The 19,770-nt window shown below is 39.5% G+C and overlaps 1 protein-coding gene across 2 annotated transcripts; it reads right to left on the bottom strand.

The window, feature by feature from the left end:
- Positions 1-27: 27 nt before the first annotated feature.
- On the bottom strand, positions 28-15,196 carry si:dkey-26m3.3. 2 transcript variants are annotated; one of them, NM_001441674.1, is made up of 11 exons: positions 15,116-15,196; positions 14,466-14,516; positions 13,253-13,357; positions 9,982-11,877; positions 8,785-8,958; positions 8,416-8,589; positions 8,056-8,229; positions 7,760-7,933; positions 3,427-3,600; positions 2,553-2,599; positions 29-1,313 (listed from the first exon to the last, which is right to left on the bottom strand). In NM_001441674.1, the coding sequence occupies exons 2-11, from the start codon at positions 14,507-14,509 to the stop codon at positions 790-792; spliced, it is 3,486 nt and encodes a 1,161-aa protein (NP_001428603.1). In that variant the 5' UTR covers positions 14,510-14,516; positions 15,116-15,196; the 3' UTR covers positions 29-789. The 2 variants fall into 2 exon arrangements, with proteins under 2 accessions (XP_088505720.1, NP_001428603.1); XM_088649594.1 differs by lacking the exons at positions 7,760-7,933; positions 8,056-8,229; positions 8,416-8,589; ... (1 more) ...; positions 14,466-14,516; positions 15,116-15,196 and having other exon boundaries at positions 28-1,313; positions 9,982-11,890.
- Positions 15,197-19,770: the final 4,574 nt, after the last annotated feature.

Raw genomic sequence — 19,770 nt, 5'->3', positions numbered from 1 at the left:
AGAAGATCAGAAGAGCAGAAACAAACGTCACACTTCATTTCTCCTTTATTCATTGAGCTGCTGGATTTCTCTACAGTTGATTCAAGATTTGACAGAGATTCAGACAGGATTCAGACATTTCCATGTTCATCGTCACATTCTAATATCAGCAGTGGATTTGACATTGACTTTTATTATTTGTGCTCAAACAACAGAGAAACAATGAAGAAGATCAATCTGTAGACAAGAATGAGCTGATCTGAACACAGCAGCATCCTGGAGGACACTTCATCAACATCAATGATGACACTGATGAAGACTGAGAAACACACACACACACACACACACACACACACACACACACACACACCTCTCACACACACATACAAACGCACTCACTCTCCCTCTTGCTCTCTCACACACGCACACACAGAAAGAGACACACACACACACACAACCACATACAGAGAGAGACACACATGTGCACACACACACACACACGCACACACACACGCACATGCGCGCGCACAAAACACACACAGCAGTAAACATGCATACACAGCAATGAACATACACCCACATACACACACACACACACACACAATTGAACATGCACAAACACACACACTCTCTCTCTCTTTCTCTCACACACAAACAGACACACAAACAAACACATGCTCTCACTCTCTCTCTCTCTCACACACACACACACACACACACACACACACACACACACACACACACACACACAAACACACACTGCTGCTGAGTGCTCCTGCAGAGGATTCTGGGTAAATCTCTCGTCAGTCTTCAGCTCAGTTTCACTGATGTTCCAGAACTAGGCCTAAACCCAGCACAGAGCGGCTCAGTGAATGTGGTCTGGACTGAGTGGATGAGGCTCATTGTGTCTCTATAGATGTTGTAGAAGATCAGAGTTCCTGCACTGTGATCCACAAACACTCCTATTCTCCTGCTGAGCGGTTCCACTGGGAGAGCAGTGTCTGTGTTATTGTGACTGAATATGAATCTGGATGAAGTGCTGATCAAACTCCAGGACTGAGCATTACGTCCAAACACACACTCATCACCTCTTCCCTTCCTGCTGATGCTCTTATATGACACTGATATACGCACACCAGCATCTCCACTCCAATCAATCTCCCAGTAACAGCGTCCACACACACTCTCTCTGCACAACACCTGAGGATTATCATCAAATCTGTCTGGATGATCAGGATACGGCTGATTCTCACTCACACTCTTCACCTCTCTGTTCTCAGACAGAATGAGACGAGTGTGTGCTGTGTTTGGATCCAGAGTGAGGAAACAGACATCTGAACACAAGAACAAACACATTTATAACCACAGCTGTGTGTGTGTGTGTGACGGAGAGAGAGCGTGTATGTGTGAGAGACAGAGAGAGAGAGTGTCGCGCACGCGTGTGTGTGTGTTTTGTGTGAGTGCATGTGTATGTGTGTGTGTGTGTGAGAGTGTATGTTTGTGCGTGTGTGTGTGTGTGTGTGTGTGTGTGTGTGTGTGTGTGTGTGTGTGTGTGTGTGTGTGTGTGCGCGCGCGCGTGTGTGTCAATCAATCAATCAATCAATCAAGCCTTTATTTGTCACTACACTTTCGTATAGCGAAATTGGACCCCCCAGACCATATGGAAAACAGTCCGTTGAGTGCGGGCAGCCAACTGGTCCAGCAGCCATTTCCGGTGCAAGTCACAGCCCCGCCCATGCCCCACGTGGGTAAAAGCACACGAAGGCGTTTGGATGGGGATCGGTGGTGAATGTTTATCTGTAGATATGTTTGTGTGTGTGTGTGAGCCTGCATAGTCCAGAGTCCCGCAGGTGTCCTTGACAGGGGCAGGAATTTCAGAGCGTCCGCTTATCTTGCTTATCCCAGGGAGTTGTTTACTTCCAGCCGAGGCCGTCTGGCAGGAGTAAGAGGAGAGCCGAAAAAAAGACAGTAAGATACTTCCACTTTAGGTCAATATCTGCCAATTTCACAGATATTTAATGTCCATCACTCGTCTCCCGATCTGGCCAAAATTTGTTGCAGAGCCGCTAACTTCACCTCGATGGTTTCCAGTTTGCGGTCAAGGACCATAGTCTGATTCGCGACCCTACCCATCAGTGTTTCAATCAAGCCGGCCAGCCTAGTGGGGTTTTGAGCTGCGCTGACCGCTTTTATCAGTTTCCGATATCCCAGGGCCCCGCATAAGCCCATCAGCAGAAACCCTGTTATCAAAGTTCCGAATAGGTAGATATCTTCATGGTGTCAATTGCATTCAGAGACCAGTTGATCAAATTCATAATTCCTTTTTCGTTTGGAAAGCAGGACAAGGAGAGCCTCAGAGATAGTATAAGACGAGACAAGAGGTGCTAGCAGGAGAGATATGGGACGGAGCGGGAAGAAGAGCGACCGCCTTCGCCGAGAGCCAAAGAAGAAGTGTGCGTGTGAGTGTGTATGTGTGAGTGTGTGTGCATGCTTGCGTGTGTGTGTGTGTGTTTGTGTGTGATTATGTGAGTGTGTGTGTTTGTGTGTGTGTGTGTGTGTGTGTGTAGTCCTACATTTGCGCGGTCCTGCTGTAATCCTCGTGTGTCCTCCATGATCCAGACTGTAAACACACACAGATGGAGAGAATGAGCTGTTTAGTTTCCCCCTCAGCTAATAAGCTAAAGCTAGCACTGAGCTGCTCAGCTACACGCTCCAAACTCTTGAGCTAAAACACACAACACTTGTTGGTTGAGCCGGTATGCACAATGAATGTAACACAGTGCGTTCTTTTCCTCTGCTGTTGGTGAAGCGAGCGCAGATACTGCTCATGTTGATGGAGACACCCTGCTGCAACATTCATTTATTACAGTGATCACACTTAGCTTTGCCATCGTTCTTCAGCACATGCAGCCTTTGAGCACATGTTGCAGTCCATCTCTAAACTATGTTCAGATTATTAAAGCTGCTCGCCAGCGCCCAAGTTCCTGACAGATTAGCAAGTGAAAAATACACATGTGTGCACAGAGAAGAGGAATCCAGATGTTGATTTTAGAACAAGAGTCTGAACATTAATCCAAGTGTCTGATTCCAGAATCTGAATCCATCTTCAATCCCCAACCCTATTCCTGACCTGATATTGTAGGATTCTTCAGCAGAAATGGAGGAAGAAGTTTCTCTGCTCAGCTCAAATGCTGAAACTGTACAGTGTGTCCCGCTTAATGTCACTGTAACTGAGCCAATACACTCCAACATTTACAGAGGAGATTCATTTCACACTCAATGATTTGCTCTTCATAGACCTGACTGTAATACTCTACAAGCTGTATCTTCTGTCTGTCCTCACCCCATAACCCTCACAGAAAACTGAAGCTGATCACAAAAGAGCTTTCTAGTGTCTTTTTAAAGCCATTCAGTGTAAAAGCACAAGGCCATTGCTGCTCCACATACTTGAGTTTGTCCAGTGTGTAGTTTGGATCCTCCAGTTGTTCAGAGAGCAGCTTGACTCCTGAATCTCCTGGATGATTGTAGCTCAGATCCAGCTCTCTCAGGTGTGAGGGGTTTGAAGTCAGAGCTGAAGACAGAAAACCACAGCCTTCCTCTGTCACCATACAGCCAGACAATCTACAAACACAGCAATAGTCCACATCACACAGTTGGACAATCACACATCTCTTTGTGTTGTGAAGATGCTGACTGCTGTTTCTGCTCATGTCAACAGCAGTGATGAACACACACATCCTGATTAGCTCTCCTTATTGATCGAGCCCTCGCATCAGCAAACACACTCACACACTCAACAAGGACTCGACATCATCTGTAGAAGTGTACAGAGCAAAGACATTGTTCATAATACACCACATCAAGCTGTAAAGTCTGCTGTGAGGAGGAAGAAGACACACTTGAGCTCAGAAGATCATCTTAAAGTCATGTATAAAACACAACAGGAAATGAGCTGATTTCATCATTTATTTTGTGATTCTGTTGTGGACTAAAACAAAATGAGCTCAGACAAACACAAACCCGCTCTTTTAATGTGTTTATCACCCGACCCACAGTCACTTTTATTCTGTCAGGAGAGAAACACCTGATCAATATTCATGACTGCTGACTCTCCTTCACATTCAGCCTTTAGCAGATATTGTTTTAGATGAGCGAGTAATCAGGATTATTTCAGACACTTTATCATGAGACTTTTATTTGTTTTCAAGAAACTGAAACTGCACAAATATGAGAGCAGCTCAAACCTTCAGCAGGACACAAAACAGCTTCACTTTAGCGTTTAACTCTGCTGCTTTCACACCTCCAGATCCACTGTTCTGTTCTGAAACAGGATTAACACTGGTATAATGTTTATTTGTGTTCTTGCTGTGGTTCACTTTCACAAGGAAAGTGATTTTAAATGTTGACACCCACAGACAGAGTCACAAAAACAGCGAACTCAGGCCCCGTTTGCACTAGTGCATTTTAGTTTGAAAACGGCGTTTTAGGTCAAAAACGATCCGCGTCCACCCTAGCATTTCTGAACATATCTCCGTTCACACTACGCCACCAAAACCGTACATCACATGACCATTCGTGTACTCTGGGCATGCGCGTTCTAGTATAAACAGGAAGCATGTGTCTCGCTCGGCATTTGGTTATTGGTAGTCAACAAACGCCGGTTGAACAATAAACGCGAAGCCAAAAAGCAAGAGAGGTGTTTTTGTGGACAGACGACGAGGTCGAGTTGTTACTAAACGTAACAAATGAATAACTGCACAATGCCGCCTAAAACAGACAATAGTGCAAACAACGCTCCCATTTCTGTTTCCATGTTGTTGTTTACATTGAAAGGCTGGTCTGTTGTCTTCCGGTAGCGTTAAAGCCATGTGTTCTAGTCATGTAATAGGGGCTTGATGAATAAGGGAAGGATGAACAATGACACAAAAGCCCCAATCAGGTAGCAAATCTCAGCAGCCACACCTCCGTTTTCAAATGTGTCCGTTTTCCCCCATCCACACTGAGACGGAACAGCAGCATTTTAGAATGAAAATGGCCTCTCCAGCGTTTTTAAAACGCTCCGTTTTCAGCGCTCAAAAACTCCGGCATAGTGTGTAACCTTAGCAAAACTTATGCGTTTTAAAACGAAAACGCATTAGTGTAAACAGGGCCTAAGACTGCAACTATTTTTAAAATATATATTAAAAGGTCTTCAAATATGATTATGATTTAAATCTGATTTATTCTTGTTTTTAAAGCGTTTGTCATTACGGTACTTCAGTGTCTCCGACTCGTTTAGAAAATTTTTATTAAATGCTGGATTAATGCACAAGAGATTTTGGCGAACACGTTTTACACCATTTTAAAAATATATTTTATGTGCGGCTGTATAAGTCACATACAGTATAATGGAGGACAGCCCATTCTGAAAATCAAGACTTTCCTCCATTTCTCAGTCAATATAGGCAGTGTATTCTGCTGCATTTAAACAGAACACATTTATTAAACAGATTTATTTGTGACAATCCTATTTTATTCACCAAACAAATTCAGAAATTAAAAGATAATACAATTAAATTCGGACAAAATATTGCAAAGAAACCCTAAAAAATTTCAGCTAAATTCTTCCATTGTTTTGCTTTTCTTGATTTTTCCTCTTTTTTAATTTTGTATTTAATATTTTTCTATAACATATACATTTGAGTGTACTAGTTTTTGGACTGTTATCATAAGTTATTTTGTTAGATGAGCTCCAGATTTGGCTAATCTTTTGTTTATCCACAAATATAATATTAAAGAGCTTCCTATTAAAATATGAATGTAAAAGAGAGATTAGTGAGGGGTGTACTTATATATGCTGAGCACTGTATATTGTTCACCCAGAGTGTTTACATGGTCACACAGCAGTAAGACAACAAGCATTGAGTTTGGGCTAGCTTCTGCAGATGGACATTGCTGTACACTGCCCTTGATGGGTGAGTGGGGGAGTGTCTGTTGTCTCTCAGGTGTGAATTATTCATGAGCATTGTCACTCACACATACAGCTGAGATCACCCAAAACAAACTTAAAAAAACGTAGATCATTGTTATGTTTTCTCTGAATAAGAGAACAGAATAATTTTCACATAATTGTGCAGTAAATATTCTAGTCTACAAGACTGCTTACTCTAAAGTCTTGTTCAGGCACATTCAGTGTGGTTTTTGCAGGGCTGGATTAACCAATGGGCCTTATAGGCACAGGCCCAGGGGCCCATGCGCACTAGGGGCCCCTGCAAGAGGAGAGAAAAAAAGACAATTTCGGAGTGTCTTTTTTGGCTAATTGCAAATAGCGCATGTAGTTGGAATAAGCTATTCAGGGTTTACGCCCATCGATGCCTGATTAATAGAGACAAGATGAGTAAAGAGTTGCTGAACAGTACAGCCGCAGTGGCGCACCTTGTAAGGCGCACAGTTCCATTTTTTGACGCGATTAATTATAAACTCGATTCGAATCCACCATCAGATGAACTCGTGCTACTTTTTTTTCTCCCCATTACATATCAGATTGGAAATATATTTATTTTTAACAGGTAGGAAGCATTTTTTAAAAATAACGCAAATGTGATATAAAGTCACAAGTGTCTTGTGGGTATTTAATAATGTTTAGCCTTATAGGTGCCTCCCTCTCTGCAAAAACTATATTGCTCAGATAACTGTATTTCCTCTGAGCAAAAAAATCGCGATCACATATTAATATTATTATTATATTTAAACTGCTTTTTTTCTTTAACTAAACAGAATACTGTAATTGGTCAAGCGCGGAAACGTCAGTTTTGTAATAACCCGCACTAAACTGAGCGGACTGTAGTGTAACGTTAGTATTGGTCATAGATCAAAAATGAGTGGACAAGTGGATTTAGCAAACGCGAGAGAAAGAGGAGGCATCTTTATTGAGGCATTTTCCATACACACCATCTTTAAACAGCCCCTTGATCAGGAGAATGAGGGTACAGAAGAAGACGTTATGGTAACTTTAAATGATGAGTAGCTAGCATAAACCAGGCGGAGGAGGCTAATGGCAGCGCAGCGCGGACTGGATTCATCGTGTGAGAGAAAGACAGAAAAGGAGAGAAAGAGGGAGAGAGAGAGAGAAAGGCCCAGAATATATATATTTATAGTTTTATTAGTATTTTTATTCAATGCTTTGAAAAATAAGTTAAATCTTTGTAGACTATAAATACATATGTACTATATATCATTTATTTAAATATGTGGGCAACAAATTATAGATTCATTTTATTTAAAAATTATTATATTATTCTTATTTTTTAAATTCAACTATAGGGGTGCGGCCAGTTAGGGTGCCTTACAAGACAATGTGCCCAGGGGCCCCTGAGTTCCTAATGCGGGCCTGGGTTTTTGGGTCTTATTTCAGCTACATTTGTTTCTCCAAAACCTACTAACCACACATAATATTTATTTCTAAAACACAAGCATGTACATCAATATCTCTCACATATTATTGTAGCTCAGTTTGTGTTGAATACAAATAAAACACATGTTGGCCAGTTCTGTGTAATAAGTAGCTGAAATCAGCACAGATGTCAGGGCATGTCAAAACATCTCAGGGGTCCCAAAATCACCTCAAACCCCTGAGGGTTAACTACAGGTATAGTATGAGCAGTGTGAAACATAATCACTGATAAACCATAATTCCAGTTATCTGGGGTTTAGTAACACCCAGGGTTAACATGTTCAAGCATAAAGAGCTCTAATATGAAGCTGTCTGACTGTAGTTATTGTAGAGTGGAGAATCATTTACCTCAGTGTGTCCAGTTTACAGTGTTGACTCTTCAGTCCATCAGAGAGCTTCTTCACTCCTGAATCCTGCAGGTCATTGTTACTCAGGTCCAGCTCTCTCAGCACACAGTTTGAGGATTGTAGAGCTAAAGACAAACTCTCACAGCACTGAACAGTGAGATTACACATGGCCAATCTGAGAAAGAAGAACACATTACTAAAACCACACTGTTAATGTGATCTGTCTTATATAACAAAACAAAAAAAAAATCAATCAATCAATCAATCAATCAATCAATAAGGTATTTAAACTCAGACCTCAGTGTCTCCAGTTTACAGTGTTGACTCTTCATTCCATCAGAGAGCTTCTTCACTCCTGAATCCTGCAGGTCATTGTTACTCAGGTCCAGCTCTCTCAGCACATGGTTTGAGGATTGTAGAACTGAAGACAAACTCTCACAGCACTGAACAGTAAGTTTACACCACTGTAGCCTGTGTAGAGGACAAACACAATATTTACTACAGGTATAATATGAGCAGTGTGAAACATAATTACTGATAAACCAGAATTCCTGTTATCTGGGGTTTAGTATCACCCAGGGTTAACATGTTCAAGCATGAAGAGCTCTAATATGAAACTGTCTGACTGTAGTTATTGTAGAGTGGAGAATCATTTACCTCAGTGTGTCCAGTTTACAGTGTTGACTCTTCAGTCCATCAGAGAGAAGCTTCACTCCTGAATCCTGCAGGTCATTGTTACTCAGGTCCAGCTCTCTTAGGACACAGTTTGAGGATTGTAGAGCTGAAGACAAACTCTCACAAGAATCGGCAGTGAGTTTACATGTCATCAGTCTGAGAAAGAGCACACATGACTAAAAACACACTGTTAATGTGATCTGTCTGATGTAACAAAACAAAAAAAATCAATCGATCGATCAATCAATCGATCGATCAATCAATCAATCAATCAATCAATCAATCAATCAATCAATCAATCAATCAATCAATCAATTAATCAATCAATCAATCAGGTGTTTGAACTCAGACCTTAGTGTCTCCAGTTTACAGTGTTGACTCTTCAGTCCATCAGAGAGAAGCTTAACTGCTGAATCCTGCAGGTCATTGTTACTCATGTCCAGCTCTCTCAGCACACAGTTTGAGGATTGTAGAGCTGAAGACAAACTCTCACAGCACTGAACAGTGAGTTCACAGCGCTGTAGCCTGTGTAGAGGACAAAGAGCAACAAAATCAGCAGTAAGAAATGAGCAGTGTTGAGTGTTCATGAGTCCAGTCTACAGTGAATAAAGTAACACTGGAAATAAACTATATACATATACTGCTCAAACAATAAAGGGAACACTAAAATAAAACATCCTAGATCTGAATGAATGAAATATTCTTATTAAATACTTTGTTCTTTACACAGTTGAATGTGCTGACAACAAAATCACACAGACATGATCACTGGAAATCAAATGTATTAACCCATGGAGGACTGGATTTGGAGTCAGACTCAAAACTGTAGTGAACTGCAAGAATTGCTGACACACTCCAGACACATGGGCATTTTCAGAACAAGAATATTATTTCATTTAAATCTGCTCTTTTTATTGATTGATTTATTTAAACTACATTAAACTAAACTAAACCTGTATTTCCCCATTCACGTGACTGTAATGAATTATTGAACAGATTATTAATAACTAATCATAGAGCATTTTACTGAGCTTAGTGTAAAGTTTAGTGTGTAGGCCTACAGTAAATGTAATATTACAGGCATGTCTGCAGCGAGACGGCAATACTGTGTCTAAAATTACACTATTTCTCTGATCAAAAAACAAACACAATTATCCAAGAGCAACACTGTGTTAGATTTGAGCAAATACACATCAACAAATGTCCCATTCAGCTGGAGGAGCACAGGGATTTGAGTTATTTTCCAGGATAAACTGTAAAGCAAATGAAGTAGATTATTAAATAAGTACAAATGTTGTTTGTGTGAGTAAAAAGTCAAGAAAAGTTTGTTAAATACGTTTAGAAATGATGAAATAAATGAGCAAATAAGGAAACAGAACACTGCCGCCGTGTCCCCATGCAGTAATATGGTGTATCAGCGATCTCACAGGGGGACGATATGGCCAGCTAAAGATTCTCTGTTAAAGCAGGGCAGTGATTCACTAAACTGATCTGAGTCTTCAGTGCAGACTGATGTGTGTCTTCTGTGATCAATCAATGAATACTCACAGAGCTCTTCTGCAGTTTCTCACAGCTGCTATCAGTCTCCGTCTTCCCACATCTGATGTGTTGAATTTATTAGAGTCTAACTCATCCAGCGGCTCCTCTGACATCTCAATCATGTAGGAGATTGTTGAGCAGTGAGCAGGAGTGAGTTCCTCCTCTGAGTGTTTGTCTGATTTCACAAACTCCTGAATCTCTCTGGCCAGAGTCTGATCTTTCACCTCCAGCAGACAGAGGAACAGATTGATGGATCTTTCAGCTGAGAGATGTTTACCTCTCTTGATCTCGTCTTTAATGTACTGTGTGATTCTCCTGATGTTCTCTGAGCTCTCCTCTGTGTGTGTCAGCAGATCCTGGAAGAGTCTCTGATTGGACTCCAATGAGACGCCCAGCAGGAACCGCAGGAACAGATCCAGATGACCATTACTACTCCAGACAGCTTTATACACTGCTGAACTGAGCAGATCATACAGAGACTTCTCAGAGCTGGACTGTAGATATTCATTATATGAATATTCACTGTCATAAATCACCCTCAGCGGTTCTCTGTTCTCTGTTAAATGGCAGTAAAACACAAAGAAAGCAGCCAGAAACTCCTGAAAGCTGAGATGGATGAAGCTGTAGACTTTCCTCTGATGAATTACAGATTCCTCCTTGAAGATCTCAGTGCAGATCCCAGAATACACTGAGGCGTCAGTGACGTCTATGCCGCTCTCAATCAGGTCCTCCTCATAGAACATCACATTGCCCTTCATCAGCTGTCTGAAAGCCACTTCAGCAAGTTTGAGGATCACTCCTCTGTTGGACTGCAGGAGTTTCTCTGGATCTCTCTCTTCATACTTCTGCTTCCTCATGTTGATCTGAATCAGCAGGAAGTGGATGTACATCTCAGTCAGAGTTTGAGGGATTTCTGCACTCACATCTTCTTCCAGGAGCTTCTGAAGCACAGTGGAGGAGATCCAGCAGAAGACGGGTATGTGGCACATGATCTGGAGGCTTCTTGCTCTTCTGATGTGGGAGATGACTCTGCTGGCTTGATGCTCGTCGCTGATTCTCTTCCTGAAATATTCCTCCTTCTGAGGCTCAGTGAATCCCTGAATCTCTGTCAGACGCTTGATGTATCTGGAGGGGATCTGATGGGCTGCTGCTGGTCTGGAGGTGATCCAGATGAGAGCAGAGGGAAGCAGATCTCCTTTCAGGAGGCTCCGCATCAACACAGCCACTGATGAAGATTCAGTCACAGCACAAACTTTCTCCTCATCTGAAAAGTTGAGTGTGATTCTGCTTTCATCCAGACCATCAAAGATGAACACAACTCTACACTGCTCATAAATCTTGGGCTCCAGATCTTCAAGTTCAGGATGAAAGTCCAGCAGAAGTCTGTGAAGACTGTACTGATGATCTCTGATCAAGTTCAGCTCTCGAAATGGAAGCACAAACATGAAATCTACATCCTGATGGCCTTTTCCCTCGGCCCAGTCCAGAATGAACTTCTGCACAGAGACGGTTTTCCCGATTCCAGCGATGCCTTTAGTGAGAACAGTCTTGATCTGGGCTTTCTCCTTCTTGATCTTCTCCTCATGTCCTGCTCCAGCTGAGGCTTTAAAGATGTCATTGCAGTAGACTGGAGTGTGTTGTGAGGGTTTTGTTCTGGCTCTTTTCTCCATCTGTAAAACCTCATGTTCTTCATTCACTCCTTCACTCTCTCCTTCTATGATGTAGAGCTGTGTGTAGATCCTATTCAGGAATTTTTGAGTCTCTCCATGGTTGATTCCCTCAAATAATCTCTCATACTTGTTCTTCATGCTGGTTTTGTGCTGCTCTTTGACTCTCTGAAGTTCATCATGTTCTGGCTGGAGTGAATCCTGCTGCAGGTCTCCAGTCTGATCATCTCCATCCACACTGCAGGAACAACAACACAAAGAATCAACGAGTACACCCCATGGTTATGCCTCATGGCTCAAAAAGGATGTAAAAAAGGGGGACATCCAAGAAAGCCAACATTATAGAACACAATTTATTAAAGAGACTCTTTTAAACACATTAAGTATAATAAAAAATGTCCTGGGGCCTCATGTACGAAGACTTGCGTGGAAATCATACTAAAACATTGCGTACGCACAAAGCTGTAAATGTGCGTACGCAGAAAAAATTTCAGATGTATGAAACACTGCGTACGCCGAATCTCACGCATATTCTTTTGTACATCTGAATGAACGTGAAACTGAGCGCAACATGCATGAGCACAAAACCCCTCCCCGCCTCCTCCCCCGTATGAATATGCTAGTGACTATGCTAATGGCAAAACCCAATGAAAAAGCAAAGGCAAAATCAAGCAAAAAGAGAAACTCTGAACAGAATGTGAATTGGAGGTGCTGCTTTCGGAGGTAGACCGGAGAAAAGCGGTGTTATTTGCAAGTTTGTTCTCCGGAATTAACAACAAAAGAAAAAAATAGAGTGGGAGAGTTTAGCTGATGCGGTCAACACAGTTGGGTCTGAACATCGCACTGAGTGCATTAAAAAAAAAAGAGATAGTGTGGTTTATATCTGAAAAATGTTGCAGGACGCTTAACGGTCTCAGTGGCGCTACTCGTAAGACGCATGTGATCATGAATTGATACGTTCGAGCATGAACTCGGCTCGAATCCAGTGTCTGATGAACTCTTTCTTGTTTTTTTCCCCCGCTACATATCAGATTTTGCCAACTATTTATCACGAGAAAGACAAGTAGGAATCAACAATAGGTTCTCATCAATAAGCATCATATTTTATTTGCGCATTTATTGAATGGAAATGTTTCTGATTCACGCATGCAAATTCATCTTCAGATAGTGTCTTTATAGCAATGTGCGTGCGGTAGATCGCTCAGATTACATTGGGAAAACAGGCGACTGCTGCAAATTGTGCTTTAATGTTTAGCTGGTCAAATGTATGGTATGGAAACCTTATTTACCTGCTGAACCCGTCTCATACAGCTGCCATTGCAAGGCTCAGACACTTTGTAGAGAGGAATCTAACATAACTGCCTCTAGAAGTCGCCAATGGAAATAAAACAGACACGCACAAAAAAATGTGCGTACGCCTGCCAGAAAGCTGCCGTAAAGCTGCGCACATTCCCACGTTCAGTTCATTGTCAGTAAATCCAAACGTGAGCCATTCTGAGCGTGAAACCTGGCGTACGCAAAGTTTTTGTGCGTACGCAGCGTTGATACATGAGGCCCCTGATGAATACTGAAATATAGTTCATGTGTGATCAATACTGTACAACACTAAATACCTTTGGGCAGATGATGGTGTTTTCTCTCTAAGGTCTGGTGGATCACCCATTGACCAGTCACTCTTCAGAGACACAGAGCTGGACACACATGATCCTGATCTCACACTGCACACATAAGAGGAAAAGGAGCGTCACAACCTCAAGGTGTTTTCAAGGTGTAAGATAAATCTTTAATGAGTAAAATTTCAGATCAATATAGCCATCAGATCATTTATTATACTCCTCTGAATATGTGAATCCCAGTCCAACACTCCCACATGTGTCTCCTGCATTTAAAGTTTTTTATTGAATTCAATATTCATATTAAATATATTCACGTGGAGTTTACTCACAGCTCAGTGCATTTTCCCGTAACGTTTTTTTTTTTCTTTTTCGATATTGTTTGCTAATTCTGCAGCAGAATTTGTGCAAAATGACTTATGTGTCGTAATATCAAAACTAAATCATAATCGTATCTTAACTAAAAACTTAATAAATGAAATAAAAATAAAAACTTTTAAAGTTTTATTTAATGTTTACAATGCTAATTCATTTAGATCCTCATATTTGGTAAACTAAGCAAGTCTCTTATATATTATATCTACTAAAAGACAGAAAATAGGACTTTACAAACTACTGTAAATAAAAAAAAAATTTATATTAGTCAATAATAACACTGAAATTAATTTATAAACTGAATAATATAAATGTACACACATTTACACTAGTAAATAAATAAACTCAGTGGTGGGCTAAAAACCTGCGTATTTCTGCACACACAGATTGCATATGGGTCTAGCTATCACTAATAACAAAAACATATGATAAGTTTATTATACCAAGTTTTTATGTAAATATAAAACAGATCACAAGGTGCAAGAGGTGTAAAGTGTGATTTGTTGCTTTTTTCAGATCAGCACAACAGTAATTTTCATGTTTTATGTCATGTTGTTAAAATAGCACATGCGTTTGCACCACTTTGTGGACTCATGGGTGTTGCAGTCTATAAAGGAGGTGTGTTAAGGCTATTTTGAGGGACTAAAATAGACCACACCATTGACCCCAGATCAAGCTGTCTGTAATCTAGAATGATCTAAACACATTAGCAGAAGCTGTAAACTGAAGCATTGTCCATCATTTGATCAGGCAACAACAACATAAATAAGTGCATTGTTGTTGGTCTTTGTTCTTCAGAGAAAGTGTTGAAATAATGGAGTAAAAAAAGAGTCAATACCTGTGTTTCTCTGAGAAAGAGTCCTTTACTCGCTCCTCTGCCATACTGCAGCTAAAACACCAATGCAGACATTAGCAGAGCTTTCAGGAAACAATCATACATATATATAAATATATAGTGCTTAACATGAATGCAGTGGGTTTAACCCCTGATCTGACGTCCCAGGTGTTTTACATTTGATTTAAGGTAAATGCATGTTATATAGAGTTTATCAAGAGAAGTTCAGGTTCAGCCAATTGTTGATTTAGTGAGTAATAAAATGTCTCTCCACTAAAGAGGCTATTCGGTTAATGAGTTACTCTGATGGTCAAAGGTTACATGCAGTGTTGTTTAAGGATCGTCAGCTTGTTGTTTTCAGCAGCTTTTCTTCCTGTTTAACTTGAAGGTCGTGGCTCTGAATGTTTAGAGTTATATTTAATGCTGAATTATTGGACACTATTGAGTCAGTCTGATATAGAAGAGAACAAACACTTTAAAGGGATTAAAAATAAAGCTTTTAGACACAGTGTTTAAATGAGCGTGTTTGACTCAGTGTTTAATCTGTGTTTGAGGATTTGATCTTCAGTATCAGACATTTAAATCACACTCACACATATAAAACCCCTTCATCATCTCCACAAATCAGCGTAATGTAGAAGTGTTAAACTCACATGCAGAAGTACAGACGCTCTTGTGCAGCAGGAACACAATCTGAGCTCTTTCACTCTTTCACTTCACTAAAACACACCTGTGTGATCTACAGGTATATCCTGAAATATTATTGGCTCCACAGAGTCATGCTTACATGAATATTCATGAGACTCTCCTGACTGTGGGTGTGTCCTCAAGACAACACAAACCACTGGAGCTGAAGATATCTGTGCAGCTTCTCTGAGCACGAGTGTGTTGAAGGAATATTTACAGAAGGTATTTAAGATTAAATCTGAGAGGTCTCTAGAGAATATTTACTGCAATGTTGAACCTAAAAAATAAGATTAAAGATTTATATATAAATGAGTACACCTCATACAGATCTCTCTGCTGTATTATTATTATTTCTATAGGATGCTGTTCAATAATATTCAATAAGTGTGTTTATACAATAGATTAGTCAGTACCAAAAGCAAAACTGAACTAACTGAACAAAATAATTGAAGATCAAAGTGAAGAGAAACAGCACACACAAATGAATAATGTTTAAACAGAGGAAAAATCAAGAAAACCATTAAACAGTATTACATTCAGTTCAAATGTTGTAGTTTGTCTTTTATTCATTGTTTGCAACACATAATCTGAATTTACATGTATTATCTCTCTATTACTGAAGGTGTTTTCAAACTCTAATTTTAATAGTCTAAACTCGCTATTATATGTTGTGCATTGTATATATAGAGTAGTCAGCATTTAAAATGGTTCAAAAAGCTTTTCTAAATTGTCAAAAGACAAGAACAGGACAGCTTTAATAAAAGGTTTTGATTATACCATGATCACTCATTTACAATACAGATGTTTAATACTATTTTTGTCATCATTTCTCAAAATTCAGGAATAAAATATATATAATTTCCCTCAGACACTGGAAGACAGGGTTGACGTGGCTTGGTTGTGACAAAAGATTTATTATTATCAGTAAAAATATCTAACTTAGCAGCTTTAATTTAATCATTTATTTTTTAGTTGTTTTTTTTTCATTATATATTTAAAGTGAAATAGCATAAGGGAATACATAGTTATACACAAATCATTGTAAAAGGGAATTTTAAATTAAATACAGAAAACTTAAATATCCTAAATGACTGAAATCAGGGAATCATTAAAACCTTTAGATCGGTGGAAAAGAGTTCACAGATCGTCACCTTAGAATTATAAGTTTCTATTTGCATTGGGAATGATTTTGAGATATTGAGCTTCAAAGTTTTTGCATTCCATATAGCAAACAACATGTGTGTAACAGATCTCTTTCCTACTTTAACATGACAGAGACCCTAAGCGTTCTCTAAATGCAAATGATCAAAGTTCTCTTACACTTGCAAAGTGAAGTAAACGCAGATAGAACCCTCTCATTCTGAAAAGTCATTTTCCGCTTGGAATTATAAGGTTCTCTCTACCAGATCATTCATTGAAGCATTACTTATCAAGAAATACAATTAAAAAATATATAAGTTGTTGTTGTAACAATATGTTGATGCTTGAGAAAGTTAAATTTTCGTTTCTATAACATTTATTTCATGTTTTAGGATGAATATTTGTTCTTGTTCAAATTGAGCTTACAAGGCAGGGAAAAATATTTTTTTCCAGTGCAGATGTTAGTTTTATCTAATTAATATGTTAATTTTTTTGACATTTTAGGCTTTATAAGAATTATTGAATTATATTTATTGAATTATATGACTTATGAATTAAATTAAGTATTTGCCATTCAAGGCTTAATATCAAATTTTAAGACTTTAAAAGAAACAGAAGATGACCAATTGAGTTTAATAAACACTAAAAAGTCTTTCACTGACTATATGTAAACAAATAAATATATTTCACATTTAATATATACGTTTTTTTTAATATTCACCTCTTTTTCAACAATATAAAATGTAACATTTCATCTCTATGTCGGCGATGCGGTGCCACAGTGGGTAGCACAATTGCCTTACAGCAAGAAAAATGCTGGTTCAAGCCTCAGCTGGGTCAGTTGCCATTTCTGTATGGAGTTTGCATGTACTGTCCGTTTTGCTGTGGGTTTCCCCCACAAGTCCAAAGACATGCGGTACAGGTGAATTGGGTAAGCTAAAATTGGCCATAGTGTATGTGTGTGATTGAGTGTGTATGGGTGTTTTCCAGTGATGGGTTGCAGTTGGAAGGGCATCTGCTGCGTAAAATATATGCTGGATAAGTTGGTGGTTCATTCCGCTGTAGTGACCCCAAATTAGTAAAGAGACTAAGCTGAAAAGAAAATGAATGAATCTCAATGTCAAAAAATGCTTCTAAATCATTATCTTTTCACACGTCTCAATTTTGTGTGGAGCGTTATTATTAAGCCAACTCTGATTTTATATGATTTTGTCTTGGTGTTGCCCGCTGTCAATGGAGCAGTCTAGCGAAATGACAAAGAAAACTTATCCTGATTAGTCCTTGTGCATACATTAAAAATGCTGATTGGCTCACAGAAATAACCATATAGAGCCAAGCTAGAGTTCGACTTTGTAGATAAACCTTTTTTGTTTTTTAAATAAGAAGTCTTAAATGTAAACTTATAAAAACACATCACATAATTTAAATAAGTTGTCATTTAACAAGAATATGTCAATAACTAAATTTTGACAAAAAATGTCAGATAGAACCTTATAATTTTAAGGTGATGATAAATAAATATATATATATATATATATATATATATATATATATATATATATATTAGCGCAAGGTTAAATTGCACAAGCAGATCATCTACGAAATGAGCCGGAACCCACCAAAGCTCCCTGAGGTAAAAAGGGCTTGGGAGGAGATAGTGGCAACTGTGTCCTCGTCTTTTGACATCAAAAGAAGGGCTGTACAATGCGAAAAATTGTACAATGATGTTAGGAGACGGGAAAAAAACATTACTTGCCGCTAATAAAAAAAAACAGCAAGTGACCACGGGAGGAGGACCGCCTACAGCCACTTTGGACCTTACACCAGCAGGAGGACATCACTGCAGCATTGGGGTGTTTGGTGGTTTAGAGGTGGGCATACAATGTATTGCATGGTTAACAAATCAAAATAAATCAAAATACATTTTTGTACAAAGCATTCAATGTTCTTATCAATAAATTTTATTTAAATAATTTTTTTTTTCAGTAATAATCAAAAAGTGAATTAACTACAATGCCGCTCCGCTGGCTGAAGATTCAGCAGCCTGGCCCAGTAGGCGGGAGCAGTATGTATTTAATAAGTGAGGAGAAGAGAACATGGAACAACCATCAAGGTTGAGAGGAGAGGCGAGACCCAGAGCTTGACGTAAAAATATCAACCAGGAGAACCACCCATTCCTAGCACTCCAGCAGTTTGAGGAGCTTGAACACTCATTCAAGCCACTTGGAGATGTTGCTGCTGCCATTTGGACGCATCGCCGATAGTGTGGGAAGTCTCACTGAGGCAGTTCAGCGCAAAATACCTGCAACTTCTGAAACACCTCCTTCATACACCAGACCTTCTCTTTCCACCAGATCAGCCACACTGAGTTCTGCTGCTCCTGGACACTCCCTTTGCCCATCCTGCCATGGAGCTTTGCGACTGCAAGGAGGAGGAAGAAGGCCAAACATTTTTGATTGTAGATTGGCCAAACATTTTTGATTGTAGATTGGCCAAACATTTTTGATTGTAGATTGTAATATAAAAGATAATTAGATGCATACACATAAAGAAGCAGCTCTTCTGGCAGCTGATCTCTCCTTGCCCGTGCTGCTTCTTGAGTATTTGGATTAATTTGCTTCAGCACATGCAATTCAGCTTCACACCTTGTAAAGTCCTGTAAACGTTCCTTATTTATGTCCAAGAGACATCCATGACATTTGGCAATGTTATGCAACACACAACATGCCACAAAGAATGCTCTGACCTTCTGAGGGCTCTACAGTAATGCTCCCCCTGACTTGTCCAAATCCCTGAAGTGCATTTTTAGTATGCCAAATGCTTACGTGTGTTTTGGATTAATAAACACTTCACTCACTGTTGTAGGCATGATATATGGAGTAATCAGGCATGTTTTTAATGGATATCCATTGTGCCCTAACAGCCACCCAGCCATCAATTGAGCCCTTACAGTTGTCTGTTATTTTGTAAGGGCATTGTGGCTTACACAGAGGCCTTTTTCTGAGAAAGCCGGTATGTCAGCAGATAGTGTTGCCATATAAAGTTGCTGTTTTGCAGTGGCTCGTTGGTCTAGGGCAGGGCTTTTCAATTTGTTTGTCATGGGGGCCGGTTCTTGATGTGATGACACAACTGCATATAAGTGCCCATATGCTGTATTTGTACTCATAAAGACACCCACGTTGGCTTTTCCTACATTAAAATGTTAATATATTGTATTTTAAAACAACTGCATTGTCCAATTGACTTTTTTTAATTTTTTTTTTACAAACATTCACAATGTTGTATTTCGCACAACAAAAGCAGTGCATTGCTGAAGTAGGCTTCTTCTACATTCAGACACATTCATATGTTATGTTATGAGCAGCATAACAATTAGTGTTGCAACATTATAGATTTGGTTGTAGGATTATAGTCTGAATAATAGTCATGCTTTCACGGTTATCACGTCTAATGTAAATTAGAACAACAAGCTTTATATTAG

The sequence above is a fragment of the Danio rerio genome, chromosome 4 (genome assembly GCF_052040795.2).
Source record: "Danio rerio strain M-AB ecotype USA chromosome 4, GRCz13ab, whole genome shotgun sequence".
NCBI lineage: Eukaryota > Metazoa > Chordata > Actinopteri > Cypriniformes > Danionidae > Danio > Danio rerio.
This window is presented reverse-complemented; position numbering and strand designations above follow the sequence as displayed.

Excerpts from the sequence above, each read along its gene's own strand:
- si:dkey-26m3.3 (NM_001441674.1), bottom strand. The coding sequence starts at position 14,509 with ATGGCAGAGGAGCGAGTAAAGGACTCTTTCTCAGAGAAACACAG. Across the intron at positions 3,601-7,759 it reads TGTAAACTGGACACACTGAG|ATTGTCTGGCTGTATGGTGA; the intron begins GTAAATGATTCT and ends CTGTGTTTGTAG. Across the intron at positions 2,600-3,426 it reads TACACACTGGACAAACTCAA|TCTGGATCATGGAGGACACA; the intron begins GTATGTGGAGCA and ends GTGTGTTTACAG.